Source organism: Dromiciops gliroides, chromosome 1, assembly GCF_019393635.1.
Source record: "Dromiciops gliroides isolate mDroGli1 chromosome 1, mDroGli1.pri, whole genome shotgun sequence".
NCBI classification, from domain to species: Eukaryota; Metazoa; Chordata; class Mammalia; order Microbiotheria; family Microbiotheriidae; genus Dromiciops; species Dromiciops gliroides.
In genome coordinates, this window is record NC_057861.1 from 582,375,641 (window position 1) to 582,389,862 (window position 14,222).

Here is a 14,222-nt window from a genome sequence, read left to right on the forward strand (position 1 = left end):
CCAACTCATTTCCAGAATGAAGGAATGTTGTTTTCAAAGTATGAGAGCTTCTTAGCCGCTTTGAGGCTTTTGGATGCTCCCACCTCCCACCCCCCAAAAGCATCTTTTGTTGGTAGGGAACTTTTAGGATGATTGGGCTGCTGCAAGGAGGATGCCCTTTGGACAATTAGCATCCTTAATTCATCCCAACCAGACCTGCTGGAAAAATCCCGTGCCATTCGCCAAGCGAGAGATGAGAGGACATTTCACATCTTTTATTACATGATTGCTGGGGCTAAGGAACAAATGAGAAGTAAGTGTCGAGACAAGAATTAGACAAGAAACTGAGTGGTTTTGGCTCTTTCTCTTGCATGAGATGTCTCTAGCTTTTAGAAACAATGGTCTGGGTCCTAAAAGGGACAGGAATGATGTGGCTTTAAGTGACATACATCTTTACTCCTCAGGTCTGGTAAATTTCTGCCTGATCCTTAGGTTACTAGTGAGGACCTAAATGGCCTGAAAAAAAGAGACTATACCTCCAGCTCATGACTGCTGGATTCCCTTCTCATGTATCATGAGACCAAATAAAGTTAACACTACGTAATTTGAGAATTAATAATCCAATTTGTGAATTATCCAGTCCATTTACTTCTCTCTCTTTCTTTCGTAGTTAGCCTTTTGGCCTTCTCATTGAATGTCTGCACCCCCTACTGAAGGTGGGGCAGGAGCAAGAGATGACATGAAACTCCTTCTAGGCAATTCTGATTCTTGTTAATAGCTGATGAAAAGTAAAGTAGAAAAAGAGAATTGGGACTATTAATAAATTTGATTTTTCCATCTTCTTCTTGCCTCCATTTTCCTGGATAATGAGGAATTGGCAAAATGCCTAATTCAGTCCTTCTTTATTCATTTGAGTTACTCCAAAATCCTACTTTAATTCAGCATTTGGTTTATCAAATTAATTTCCAAAAGTTTTGGTCTAAAAAAGGCCCTTAAAAAGTGTTTGAGCAAACCCCAAAACCAAGTAAGCTTGATGTAAAAGGTTTACATTATTCTGGGCTTAGAGACAGCTCTATGCCTTTAGTAATGATACCTACCAAATTAAGCATAAAGAACGTTTGGGTTTCTTTTTGCCAACCCCCTCCAGTCTTTTGAAGAAGAGTAAGATGGAAATCGACTGCTCTTTAAATCTCTTTGGACTTGTCACTGTCATGGAATCATGAATGCTACCTGTTGAAAGAAAAAGGCCATTATCTTAATGCCCCGGCCATTGTTATCTCCTTTCAGATGATTTATTACTTGAAGGCTTCAACAACTATACATTTCTCTCCAATGGCTTTGTACCCATTCCTGCTGCCCAGGATGATGAGATGTTCCAGGAGACTTTGGAGGCCATGGGAATTATGGGATTCAGTGAAGAGGAACAGCTTGGTAAGGACCTAAGAACTTTAAGTCCGGGGCCCAGAAGCATTATCTTAGTCACACAACCTTGGGTACCAGCATCAGAGTGTTCTTTCGTGAGACAAAATGGAGATTTCAGTACTTGTTATGCTAGAGATTAGAAGAGCTCAAATGAAGAAAAATGGTGATATTCTGGGTTCATCTTTGAAAAAAAGAAAAGAAAATACCTTTTGTAGAGAAAAATGTTTTTTTTTAAATGTCTTTTTTACTGGCATTCTAAAAGTAAAGCTATGTTAATGTTACAACTTTCAATAAATGGCTTAGAATAGTATCTTACCATGAGAACAGAATACGCCATGGAGGTCATTAAAATAATTTTTTTCCCTCAAATCTATAATTCTATGAGACTCTTTTTTCTGGGCTAGATATAACCCAAGATATTATCTCTCAGAAATAACCATTTAATAACATAGATATTTCCCCTTTCTTTCCTCTGTCATGTCCTGATATTTTCTGTGGGGCAGCTCTTCTCTAAGGAATAGGGACTGATCTCAGTCACTAGGGATCAGTGATGTATTCCTAAGGTTGAATCTGTGGCACACTCTGTCATCACTATGATCCTTTTCGATGTGTGTGTCTAGGCTCCTCAGTAGCACAGGAGAGGCCACACAAACTCTTATGATATATACAGCAAAGGTTCCTGAACAAATCTAGAAGGGAACACAAGATCTCCTTAGCTAAGCCTCCTATGCATTCTGAAGTCCTGCACATAGCTCACTGAATCACCAAACACTGGCTGGTTGGTATGACAGTGCTGTCTGCCCATTAATCCCAAGTAGCACAGTACATATAGCACTAATCCTGGTGTCATGAAAACCTGAGTTCAAATCCTATCTCAGACACTTGCTTGTGACCCTGGGGAGGTCACTTAATCTCTGCCTGCCTCAGTTGCTTCTTCTGAAAATGGGGATAATAATAGCCCCTCTCTCCCAGGGTTTTTGAGATAATATTTGTAAAGTGCTTTGAAAACTTTAATGTGCTTATAGAAATGCTAGCTTTACCACCATCATTATTTATTCCAGATACAGGTAGAGCTGCCACAGAATTAATTTTTGATGGAAAAAAGCAAAAAAAAAAAAAAACCCCAAAACCCAACAAACAAAAAAACCTTTTTGGTGGATAGTCTTTTTTTTTTTTTTTTTTTTTTGGTGAGGCAATTGGGGTTAAGTGACTTGCCTAGGGTCACACAGCTAGTAAGTGTTAAGTGTCTGAAGCCGAATTTGAACTCAGGTCCTCCTGACTTCAGGGCCAGTGCTCTATCCACTGCACCACCTAGCTGCCTTGGGTGGATAGTCTTAATTGCATCTCTCTGAAATGTTCCATCCCTCCTCCCAATCCCCAGTGCTAACAGCCACACTCTGAATCCCTAAAAAATGTTGATTACCAATATTTGAATGTGCAGCAGTTCCTAAAACAATCAATAGGCTGGAAAAATAGCTGTTTAGTTGTGCAACAAGGGAGGAAGGAAATAAACATTTATTAAACACCTACAATATGCCAGGCACTGGACTAAGCACTTTATAATATTATCTCATTTGATCCTCATAAACAACCCTAGGAAGTAGGTGCCGTTATTATTGCCCTTTTTTACAGTTGAAGAAACTGAGGCAATCAGAGGTTAAATGGCTTGCTCAGGGCCACACAACTCAAGTGGCTGAGGCTGGATTTGAACTCACATCTTCCTGACTCCAGGTCCAGGGCTATACCCACTGTATTACCTAGTTACCTCAAATGGATGAACCACAGAACTGTTTTGAGGCTTGGGAGAATACACCAAATATGAATATAGTATTACTAACATTAGTGTCCATATAACTAGGAGTCTTCAAGAATGACTCATTTTGTCTTGTCTTGGTCAAGGTTTTTTCCTCCTTTGAATTTTTGGTTGTAGGGCTTTTTTCGGGGGAGGGGTTATTCCTCTTCATTTCACCCTTAAAAAAAACAACAACCTGTCATGGAACTTGCATAAACCAGCAGCAGCTGCAAAACCAGAGCATCCCTCCTCAACCTCCCAATGGAAGTTAAGGAAAATGGCTCTTTTGTCCTTGTGCCCTATGGCTCCCAGAAGCTCTCATTGACCAGATGAGTCAAGTCTCTTCCCTTCCACTCTTCAGGTTCCATGATATCATATACTTCTCTGCCATATGTACATAAGAGAGAATATGTGATATCCCAACTATGTGGCTTTGGGGCTTCAAAGATCAAATAAAATGTCATGAGATCATAGAGTTACATTCTAGAAGGCTTCTAAGAGCCATTTAGTCCAACCCCCCCATTTTATGGCTTTGGAGGGATAGCTGCTTAACTAAAGGCGGCTAAACATCAACTGACCTTAAGAAGGACTTTGACTCCATTCAAGATAGAATCGTGGGGCAGCTAGGTGGCACAGTGGATAGAGCACCGGCCCTTGAGTCAGGAGTACCTGAGTTCAAATCCGGCCTCAGACACTTAACACTTACTAGCTGTGTGACCCTCGGCAAGTCACTTAACCCCAATTGCCTCACTAAAAATATATAAATAAAAATTAAAAAAAAAAAGATAGAATCGTAGAATATTGGAGCCGGAAGCTTGTCCAATTTACAGAAGAGGAAACTGAGGACCAAAGAGGGAAAGTTGCCTGCTTAAGGTCACATGACTATTTGATGTCAGAATCAATCGGTTGGCAAACATGTATTAAGTACCTACTGTGGGACCAGGCACTGTGCTAATGGAAATCAGAATTGTTTTGACCCCTAGACCAACACTCTTTCCATTACATACCTTCAATGGGAATAGTTTAAACCCTACTGAAGTTATAGAGGAGAGCCCAGAGCAAAAGGAATAAGGATCCTTCACCTAAGGGAACCTCAATCAAAGCAGTCAGATTAGGGTGGCCTTAAATGACTTTTACTTGAGTGTAAGAATTCAATGAAACAAATATTTAAAGTTCTAACTATGTTAAAGATGAATCAGTTAATATGTTTTCCCATGTTTATATTCTTTATATGTTAGTTTCTTTATGATTAAGACCTGCAATTTCACCTGTACTGGCAGGGAAGCGTCCTACAAGCAATACAAATAAAATCAGCAACCCATTTGTAATCCATAGTCTTAAAAGGATTGCCTGAAGGCATTGAGAAGTTAAGGGACTTGTCCAAGATCACACTACCAGTATAAAGCAGAGGCAGAATTGGAACTAAGATCTTCTTAAATCTAAGGCTAATTCAATATTCCTAAACTCATAAATTTCCTTTTTTGTGATTTCTTACAATACAATAACATTTCCTTAAGTTCATATAATTTGCAACAGCTAGACACATGGGCTGCTTCCAAGTTTTAATGCTGCTATGAATAGTTTTGCACAAATAGGATGTTTTCCCCTCTTAATAACATTTTTAGGGTACAGTCCTATAGACCAGGATCAAAAGGTATAGATACATTTGTAGCCCTTGTTATATAAAGCTGTTATCTTTTAAAAAGACAGAACTAATTCTAGTTTAGTGAGTGACATAACAATATTATGCTGTGGCCTTGCCAGTTTTATTGTTTTTCATGATCTTTGGCAGTCTAAGGGGTATGAAATATTATTTCAGAGTTATTTTACTTTTAAGTTTTCCAGTTTATTAGAGATTTTGAACAATTTTTATATCATTTCTGTTTCTTTTAAAAACTGCCCAGGCCATGTTTTCTATAATCTGGTTACAACTACTTCCCCACTCACTCCCACTCCCCTTGGAAATGTCTTTTGCCCAAAGTCAAACTAAGGTCGTTTGCAAATCATGCTAAACATCTCAAGATCGGGACATATTTGCATTATAAGGTCAATTTAAAATTTTTCATCCTAATATATGACTTGTAGACACATCCTTAAAACAATCTAACTCATGAAATTTCTCTGCTTAATTTAATTCCATTTTAGAGTAGGAAATTATATTATTTTCTTTCTTATGACAAATAGTATCATCATGCTCCAATCTTCTCATTTGAAATCCACTGGGTAAAATCCATGTTTCTAATGATTTTTTTTTCCTAATGATTTTTTAAAGCTCTCACTTACAAGTTGATTCTTTGTTTTGAGACTCATATCTTGTCCCTTTCTTTTTTTCTGACTACAGCCATGTTGAAGGTTGTTTCATCTGTCCTGCAGCTTGGAAACATTGTCTTTAAGAAGGAAAGAAATACAGATCAAGCATCTATGCCAGATAACACAGGTATCTTTTTTCCCCATTATTTCAAAGCAAGTAGAGTGAAAAATATTTTGTGTAATAGTATCTGGACAGTTCATAATTAGTTGTTTATTATTAGAACCTATGAAGACTTGAAAAAGTGGCACAACTCCTAAAGAAATCTGTATGTAACTTTTTTTTAATTAAAAGGAATATTTAAGGGGCAGCTAGATGGCACAGTGGATAGAGCACTGGCCCTGGAGTCAGGAGAACCTGGGTTCAAATCCGGCCTCAGACACTTGACACTTACTAGCTGTGTGACCCTGGGCAAGTCACTTAACCCTAATTGCCTCACAAAAAAAAAAAAAAGGAATATTTAAAAATAAACTTAAGTTAAATATACCTGGAATGGACCTTGAATGATACCTTGGAAGGTAAAACCATAGACTTATGGAGTTTGCCTTGAAAAGTAAAACTTATAGAGTTAAATTATTCAGGGCAACACCTTCACTTTAGAAATACCTAGAGAGAACTGTTGAGTGACTTGTACAAGGTCACAGTGAGTGGGAAAATTGTCATTGGGGCTCCAGTCTCCAGACTCTCATGTCAGTACTCTTTCCCACTATACCGTTTTTGCTTAGTCCATCCCTGTCTAAAAACAGTAAAAAGAGTTAGAATTTACATATCACTTTAAGGTTTGCAAAGTGCTTTAGAAATATGCTATTATTAATCTCATTTTAAAAATGAGATAACTGAGGGAGGCAGAGATTAACAGGCTGTCACATAGCTAGTAAGCTTGAAGCTGATTTGAACTCAGGTCTTCCTGAATCAAGGTTCAGTGTTCAGTGTGCCTCCAGCCAGTCTCAAAGACTTACTTTTCCTAAACTATCCTAGATACTGGATGTTGTTTTAATATGTATAGCATAGATAAAGTATTATCATGCTTATTTCATATTTACATTGAGACCTCTATTGAAAAAGATACCTAAAAACTACCTTGGGGAGAGTTTAAAACCTTTATGGTTCTAAGTTATCTTTTTTGTTAGTTTGTTTCTAAGTTATCTTAATAATAAGAATAACAATAGGGGCAGCTAGGTGGCGCAGGGGATAAAGCTCTGGATTCAGGAAGACCTGAGTTCAAATCCAGCCTCATACACTTGACGCTTACTAGCTGTGTGGCTCTGGGCAAGTTACTTAACCCTCATTGCTCCGAAAAAAAAAAATAGCATTTATATATCACTTTAAGGTTTGTAAAGCACATTAGGAATATCTCATTTAATCCTCATAACAATGCTAGGACATATTATTATCCCCATTTTGCAGATGAGTTTAGACAGGTTAAGGGATTTGCCGAGGGTCAGAGCTTTGATTTGAACTCAGGTCTTCCTGATTCTAGGTCTAGCACTCTATCCACTGTGCCACCTAGGTCCTCCCATTTCATACTTAAGATACCAGGGCAAAAAGATTATTCCTAAAAGTACTTGGTTTCAAAAGAATGTATTCTTCAGGGTAGGGACTTTTCTTCTTGTTGTTGTTTTATCCTCTTATCATCAGAATTGAACACAATGCTTTTCATATAGTAGGTACTTAATAAATGCTTATTAGATTGGATTTATTTGGGACAGTCTCAAGAAATATAACAGAAGCAGGAATCCTATCACCCACTCACAGATTCCCTCATTCATTCATTCAATAAACCCTTATTAAGCACCTACTATGTTTTTAGGCATGGGGGTAGGTGGCGGCAGAAAGAAAGAGAGACAAACATAAACCAGATAATTTCCCTACCCTTTTTTGTGTGAGGCAATTGGGGTTAAGTGATTTGCCCAGGGTCACACAGCTAGTAAGTGTCAAGTATCTGAATCCGGATTTGAACTCAGGTCCTCCTGAATCCAGCGTCAGTGCTTTATCCACTACACCACCTAACTGCCTCTAATGTCCCTACCTTCAAGGAATTTTGTAATGTAGTTATCTAGATTGTAAACTTCTCTCCTAGATTCTAGACCTGTGCTATGCCTACAATAATAGATTTATTTATAGATCCCAGAAATGCCGCTTTGTACGTCTTAATTTACAAATCTCCTGTTCGTCTTTGTAATCACTGGTGTCTCTTCACCTCCTAGCTGCTCAGAAAGTTTGCCATCTAATGGGTATAAACGTGACAGATTTTACCAGGGCCATCCTTACACCCCGGATTAAAGTTGGGCGGGATGTGGTACAGAAGGCTCAGACCAAAGAACAGGTAATGATGTCATTTGAATTGATTGCTGTGGATTATCGGATCTGAAAGGGACCTTGTGGGGTCAAGTTCAATGACTTTTAAGCAGCCTACTCTCTGAATCATCCATCCTATTGTCTCTCTTTAAAGATCTCCAGAATGAAAATGACTATATTTTTAATAGCATTTAATCACCCTGTTGCCCTGTTAAATATCAATTAGTCACCCTATCACCTTATTCATTTTCCCTATCCAACATCATTTAATCACTTCCATCATAAAGTTCTTTCCTAAGGCTAACCAATATATCTTTTGTAGTACGAGCCGATATCTTTCAGTTTGTCTTTTATGGGAATGGCACCTTTATTTTCTCAGAAAACGTTAAGTTTGGGAAGAAGGCAAGATTAAAACCTGAATAAAAAATGGCCTCATTTATGTGAATCTTTGCAAGTAGTCTCTTGGTTTCTTTCCCACTCCAGGCTGACTTTGCCATAGAAGCTTTGGCCAAGGCAACATATGAGCGTCTCTTCCGCTGGATACTGACCCGAGTCAACAAGGCTCTAGATAAAACACACAGACAAGGGGCATCCTTCCTGGGGATCCTGGACATTGCTGGATTTGAGATCTTTGAGGTAAAGTACAAGGAGCTTCAGTGACTATAGCCTGTGATGCAGCTTCTTGCTGGGGAAATAGAACTTTCAAGATGGCAGAACTGGGCTGCTACATTATTATTATTATTAATAATAATAACTATTATTATTACAGTCAGCATTTATATAGTGCTTTAAGGTTTATAAAACAGATTACAAACATTATCTCATTTTTTCTCACAACAACTTTGGACTTGTTCTTATTCCCCATTTGACAGTTGAGGGAACTGAGGCAGACAGAGAGTCATTTGTCCAGGGTTACACAGCTATTAAGTGTCTGAAGCTAGATTTGAACTCAGGTGTTCCTGACTCTATCTACTACACCACTGCTTAGGTCTTTGTTCTTTATTTGCTTTCATGCACTATGTGGGGAAGGCCTTTCAAAATATGAATTCTAGAGCAACTAGGTGGTGAGGTGGATAGAATACTGGCCCTGATGTCAGGAGGAACTGAGTTCAAATCTGCCCTTATTATAGGCAAGTCGCTTAATCCTTATTGCCTCAAAAAATAAAATTGTAGGGGCAGCTAGGTGGTGCAGTGCACTGGCCCTGGATTCAGAAGGACCTGAGTTCAAATCTTCAAATCCAGCCTCAGACATTTGACACTTACTAGCTGTGTGACCCTGGGCAAATCACTTAACCCTCATTGCCCTGGGAAAAAAAAGGAGGGCAGATTGGGGCAAGGGGCAGTCAGAAAAAACAAAATTGTGAGCTCTTACTCTTTAGGTCTCATGTTAGCCTGGGAAGTTTTGAAAGTTTCTTTTGCCTAGGTTTTGTCTGAGAGATAAGCTCCAGAGTGGATATTTTGAGAGAGGAGTTGACCATGAAACAGGATTAGAAATATAGACAAACTTCCCAGAGACCTTCTAAGCATGGCTTTTTGTTTGTTTCAACTGAATTCCCAGTGCATCAGTAATGCCCTTACCTTTTAGTACCAAAACACATTACAGGATCCCAAATTCTCAAGCTCAACAGACATGACTTTTAGATAATTTGATTAGCCATACCTTTCTGATGTTGGCAATGATGGAGGTGAGTAAGCAGAGGTGGCCATATTTTTTTTAACTATACCTTCTACTTCCAGTAGGCAAGTAAATATCTTTAATGTCTATTAGCCAGATTGCCGGGGTTTTTTTGGCTTTGCATTTGATATAGAATGTACTTTCTTTGACATTAGTTTCTAAGTTCACGTTATATACTGAAATCTTAAAAATAAACTACCTTAGCTGGAGGAAATCATGGGCTTTGGATTTTCCACTGGTGCCTAAGTTGCTTTGAGGGACAATAAGTTAATTTTTTACCCTTTTGTTTCTCATGGTTCATGGACCTTTTCTGATCTGCCTTGTCTGTAGGTTAACTCTTTTGAGCAACTCTGCATTAATTATACAAATGAAAAACTACAACAACTCTTCAACCACACCATGTTTATCCTGGAACAAGAGGAATATCAGAGGGAAGGGATCGAGTGGAATTTTATTGACTTTGGCCTGGATCTGCAACCTTGCATTGAACTGATTGAGAGGCCGGTGAGAAGTTCATCCTTGTGTATAATACACATATACCTCACTTTTTTTTTTTTTGTAAAGAGACAGCAAGACTGATGGTATTGCTATACATTGGGTGCATGACTTCACCCAGTGGAAAACCTTTCTGATTGACTTATGGGGTCATCAATTGGCAATGGTTCATAATGCTAACTATTAAAAGAACTGATAAGGTAGAAATTCTATTTGTACCTTCTAACTGATAAGTTCATTTTTCTACTGAATTTTTTTCTTAAAGGAGAGCACACACATATATACAAATATATGTGTGCATCCATATCTATGTCTCCATTTATCTAATCTAGCTACATAATATTTTTGTTGTTCAGTCATTTTCAGTCATGTCTCACTTTTTGGAACCCCATTTGGGGTTTTCTTGGCAAAGATACTAGAGTGGTTTACCATTTCCTTTTTCAGCTCATTTTACAGATGAGGAAACTGAGGAAAACAGGGTTAAGTGACTTGCCTAGATAGTAAGTGTCCAAGGTCAGATTTTAACTCAGGAACATGACTCAGAAAAGAAAAACGAAGAAAGTTAAAAAAAAAAGTATGCCTTAATCTGATTGAGACTCCTTCATTTCCATTTTTTCATCATGAGTCATCAAGAATTGTCTTAGATTGTTGTATTGCTGAAACTAGCTAAGTCATTCACAGTTGATCATCATACAACATTGCTATTACTGTATACAATGTTCTCCTGGTTCTGCTTACTTCACTTTGCATCAGTTTATGCAAATCTTTCCAGGTTTTTCTGAAAGCTTCCTGGGAAGCTTACAATCTTTTTTTTTTTTTTTTATTCTTTCATATGGTTTAATTGTCCTGTTTCTGTTTGTGCTTGACAGTACTGTTTTTTTTTTACTTTTTTTTTTAATTGTATGAGGTATTTTATTTTTTCCATTACATGTAAAGATAGTTCTCAACTTTTGTTTATACAGGAAGCTTACAATCTAATGGGGGAGACAAAATGTAAAGAAATATATACAAAGCAAGCTATATACAGGATAAATAGGAAATAATTAAGAGAGGGAAGGCCCTGAAACTAAGAAGGGTTAGAGAACACTTCCTGTAGAAGATGAGGTTTTGGTTGGGATTTGAAGGAAGCCAGGAGGATTAATGGGCAGAATAGGAAAGACAGACAGACAGACACAGACTTCCAGGCATGGGGGACAGTGAGAGAAAATGCACAGAGATGAGGGATGGAGTATCCATCCCCATTGCTTTGCAAAATGCTTGTTTATGACTTAAGTAGTTCTTCTTCTATAGATAAAGTATTTTTTTCACCACTCTGAGTCTCTGGGCCAAGAAAAATAAAGTTAAACTAGAAAATTTGTCTAATGTTTTGGCATTTGTTAGCCCACACAGTATCTTTGACTCTCCCGACACTATTAAGAAAGTGTAGGTGTGAGAGAATAAGAGTCAGTCATACTTAGCAGTTAAGGCTGTGAATGCCAAGTATGGTCAAGTCCAGCTGGAATTTTTTCAGTGTGAACCGTCACACACACACCAAGAGAAATTACAGGGATAAGGAAGAAAATAAAAGGCAGTAGGAGGATGCCTTTGTATTTTGAAACAAAATAGATAACATGTGAGTTGCCAGTTATCTCTTTCTCTGTCTCTCTGCCTCTCTGTCTTTTTATCCTTTCCCCCACTCCCATCTCTCCATAGTTTGATGATTGTTTTGTTTTGTGAATTGGCCATGACTTTGATCTGCTTTTTCCTCCCCAGAACAACCCTCCCGGTGTCTTGGCCCTACTGGATGAAGAATGCTGGTTCCCCAAAGCCACAGACAAGTCCTTTGTGGAGAAGCTATGCTCAGAACAAGGCAATCACCCCAAATTTCAGAAACCCAAGCAGCTCAAGGATAAGACTGAGTTCTCTATCATTCATTATGCTGGAAAGGTATTAATTCCCCTGTCCAGAGCTATTCCCTCCTATCTTAGAGCTTTCTTAATTCCTGTGAATACTGCTTCCTACCCCCCAACTCAAGAACTTCCCCAATCAAAATGGGGATCATAATCAGCCCGGAAGCTGATACTGGGAGCAGGACTTCAGGAATAACTTGAGAATTGTGGGATTATGAGACTGGAAACAACTGAGGCTATCCCCTCACTTATAGATCAGATAGTTCTAGGTGGTGCAGTGGATAGAGAACTGGCCCTGAACTTGGGAAGACCTAAATTCAAATCAGACACTTACTAGCTGTGGTGACCCTGAGCAAGTCACTTAACCCCAATTGCCTTAAACATTTGGGGCCTTCTCCATTCGACCTGATATGTATCTTTCCCCTGGACACAGATGGCTCTGGAGAAGAGAGTGAGGTTGGCGACTGCATAGCCCTCCCTCACATAGATCCAATTCACTGCAATTCATGACATCACCTCCCAATATCATGGTCCTCTTCGAGAATGAAGGACAACAACAATAAGATCAGACTTATCTAAACCCACCCAAGCAGCACAAGCCTCAGTGTAGTAGGGTGGAAAGAACTGTGGAGCAAGAGGCATAAATCTACTCTACGTAGTGCAGGGGAAAGAGTGCCAAGCCCAGAGTGTGGAAGATGAGTTCAAATGCAATAGCTGTGTGACCTTGAGCAAGTCATTTAAATTCTGTCTACCTCAGTATCCTCATCTATAAAATGGGGATAATAATAGCACTTTCCTCCCAAGGTTGTTGTGAGGACAAATGAGATAGCATTTGTAAAGGGCCTGGTGCATAGTAGCAATTACTATTATTATTTTTGATCCAAGCGTGACACATTCTAACTGTATGACCATGAACACATCACTAAATTTCTTGGAAGTTTCAGAGCTCTAAAGCTATGATTCTGTGGTGACTTTCTTTTTTTATTTTTGTGCCCATGGTGTTTGCACCTAGTGGCCATTCAATAAATGTTTGTTGATCAATTTATTAATTGATGCTTTTTGGGGAGGGGTGGAGCAATGAGGGTTAAGTGACTTGTCCAGGGTCACACAGTTAGTGTCAAGTATTTGAGGCCAGATTTGAACTCAGGTCCTCCTGAATCCAGGGCCGGTACTTTATCCACTGTACCACCTAGCTGCCCCTAATTGATGCTTTCTAGGAAGTTTTTCCTTGTGTTTAGTCTAAATCCCTCTTAATACAAATTAAGCCCATTAAAAAATTCGTCATCTGTCCCCCTCATCTTGTTGTTCAGTTTGCTGACATCTGAAGAAGTTTTCCCAAGTTTACTTATTTTTTAGTGCTATTTACTATTTCTGTTCCACAAATAAAACAGCCCATCCCTTGGCTCTGGGCATTTTCTCTGGCTGTCCCCCATGCCTAGAATGCTCTCCCTCCTCATCTCTGCCTCCCAGTTTCCCCAACTTCCTTTTATGTTCCAACTAAAATCTCATCATCTCCTGGAAGCCTTTTCTAGCCCCTTTTAATTCTAGTCTCTTCCTTGTGTTGATGATTTCCCACATACAGCTTGTTTGTATAAATTTGTTTGCTTGTTATTTCTTCCATTAGATTGTGAGATCATTGAGATCGTCTTTTCCCCCTTTTTGTATCCTTAAATGTTAGCAGTACCTGCTACATAGCAGATGTTTAATAAATGGTTATTGACTTGACTTGTTATTTTGATTCCAGTGATAACTGATGAGTTTATAATATCATTGGAGATTATATGATATGATGATCTAACCCTTGTTCTCCCTTATTTAAGATCAATTAATTAATTAACTTCAAAGTGGCATTATTCTTGACAGGTTGACTACAATGCAAGTGCTTGGCTGACCAAGAATATGGACCCCCTGAATGATAATGTGACTTCTCTGCTCAATGCATCCTCAGACAAGTTTGTGGCTGACCTATGGAAAGATGGTATGGTCTTCCTTCCTGAATATCACAGATAATCTAGAAATTTGCTCCCGTATTCCCCATTCTCCTCCCCAAATGGGGTTTACAGACAGAATCTGGTCCTGCCTTGGCCCATATTAACAGAATCATACCAGGGAGATTTGAAATCCATTTCCCAACTTGATAGCCTGAATGTGGTGAAACAGTAGTAAGTAGCTTGAAGAAGCACAACTAGGGACTAAGGGTGGTGTTTTTCTGTCTTATCCAAATCCTTAGTGCTCACAACTTCATTTTGTTCTTCTAGACCCCATAGACTAGTGCTTATTTGCAAGGCAGTCTTATTTCTAAGTGCCATGTAAAACAGTTCAGGGGAAACTATTGACCTGGAGGCCGCTAAGTGGGGCATTGGA

The 14,222-nt window shown here is 38.7% G+C and overlaps 1 protein-coding gene across 1 annotated transcript in view; it reads left to right on the plus strand.

Annotated features, from left to right (window-relative positions):
* Positions 1-14,222, plus strand: part of MYH11 (myosin heavy chain 11) — a 128,827-nt gene that overhangs the window by 75,271 nt on the left and 39,334 nt on the right. The window contains exons 9-16 of the mRNA XM_043977398.1: positions 194-292; positions 1,267-1,410; positions 5,535-5,630; positions 7,709-7,827; positions 8,283-8,435; positions 9,805-9,978; positions 11,722-11,895; positions 13,722-13,836. Coding sequence (XP_043833333.1) covers positions 194-292; positions 1,267-1,410; positions 5,535-5,630; positions 7,709-7,827; positions 8,283-8,435; positions 9,805-9,978; positions 11,722-11,895; positions 13,722-13,836 — 1,074 coding nt within the window. The remainder of the gene's footprint in view (positions 1-193; positions 293-1,266; positions 1,411-5,534; positions 5,631-7,708; positions 7,828-8,282; positions 8,436-9,804; positions 9,979-11,721; positions 11,896-13,721; positions 13,837-14,222) is intronic.